General features: G+C 36.2%; 1 protein-coding gene across 2 annotated transcripts in view; it reads left to right on the forward strand.

The window, feature by feature from the left end:
• The window catches only part of DGCR8 (DGCR8, microprocessor complex subunit), a 33,636-nt gene that overhangs the window by 13,152 nt on the left and 19,107 nt on the right, over window positions 1-1,377 (forward strand). For both annotated transcript variants that reach the window (XM_019506996.1, XM_019506995.1), the window contains one exon: window positions 273-555. In XM_019506996.1, coding sequence (XP_019362541.1) covers window positions 273-555 — 283 coding nt within the window. The remainder of the gene's footprint in view (window positions 1-272; window positions 556-1,377) is intronic.

Below are 1,377 nucleotides of genomic sequence, written 5' to 3' on the forward strand. Positions count from 1 at the left end.
CAGTTCTTTTTTTTTTTTTTTTTTTTTTTTTTTTTTTTTTTTCTGCCTCCTACTTTTTATTGCTGTATATTCCTCATGCTTTGGAGGGTGAGGGTGAGAGTGAGAGGAGCTTAAAAATAAATAAGGCTTTCAAAGCTGTCTGGGGAAAAGAAGAAAGGGGTGGGGTGTAAAACAATATTAAAACTATGCATAGCTCACCTTGAAACTAACTATATCTTTCTGTTGCATTTCTGTGGCACCCAACTTTTAAAATTCTGATATTATACTTATAGAAACATGATCCTCCCTTGAGTAGCATTCCCTGTTTGCATTACAAAAAAATGAAGGAAAATGAGGAAAGGGAACAAAACAATGACATAACCCCAAATGGAGAAGTATCGCCTATAAAGCATGTGGACAAAGCTTCAGAACTGGACTGTCAAGCAGAAGAACCAGACTCCACTGCTGCTGATTCTGGGTCTTTAGATGACAGAGACCCATCAAGTGGAGATGCAGCACAAGGAGCCTTAGGACAGGTCAAGGCCAAAGTTGAAGTGTGCAAAGATGAATCTGTAGGTAAGTGCAGAATGCAGTACTTTTGACTAGTTGATTCACTGCTTCACCTTAAGGAACTGACGTAAAATAAAGGGTAGAACTTGCTTAGCTTCAAAATGGGCAGATACATGCCCAGTTTTTTGGAAAAGCAGTCTTGATTTTCAGGTGAAAAGGAGCAGGTAAAAACTGTGGGGTATTTTTTTTTGAGGATTCTAAGTGCCAATAAGCAATTTTTTGCTGTCTGTGAAATGTGAGAATTACTGTAAACTTTTTTTTTCTTGTTTTTATGCTTTTAAGAACTGATTGAAGGAGACTTAAAGTACACAGTCAGTTTTAAAAAAATCTCTTGGCTTACCTTTTTGTAAAGCATATATTTTCCTGTCTGTATTTTTGAAGGCTCATCTACACACAGTTTAAATCAGTACAAAAACTATCACAAACCTGGTCGCTTAAACCAGGCTTAGATTGGTTAAACTAGTATAGCTTCTTTACCCACATTTCAGTCAGGCAGAGGGAATATAAGCTTATACCAGTATTGCTGTATTTATGTTTGTTGTAGTGCTTTTGACTGTTCTGTTTTGTTTTTTGAAGTATACCAGTACCTGTGAACAGTTTTGGTCCATAAACTGTATAGAACAGCCTGTCCCCCCTACCAGGCTTCCAATCAAGCTTCATGAGTCCATCACTTAATGACATGCATGGAATAGCTAGCCATGCTCTCAACATATTGGCATAGTTCAATGGCTGGTATTTGCTTTAAATTTATAACCTATCCTTATCTTCAGGTATATGTATATGTGTGTGTATATGTGTGTATATATATATATATATATATATATATAT

Source organism: Gavialis gangeticus, unplaced genomic scaffold (assembly GCF_001723915.1).
Source record: "Gavialis gangeticus isolate Ggan-Ray unplaced genomic scaffold, GavGan_comp1, whole genome shotgun sequence".
Classification (NCBI taxonomy): domain Eukaryota; kingdom Metazoa; phylum Chordata; order Crocodylia; family Gavialidae; genus Gavialis; species Gavialis gangeticus.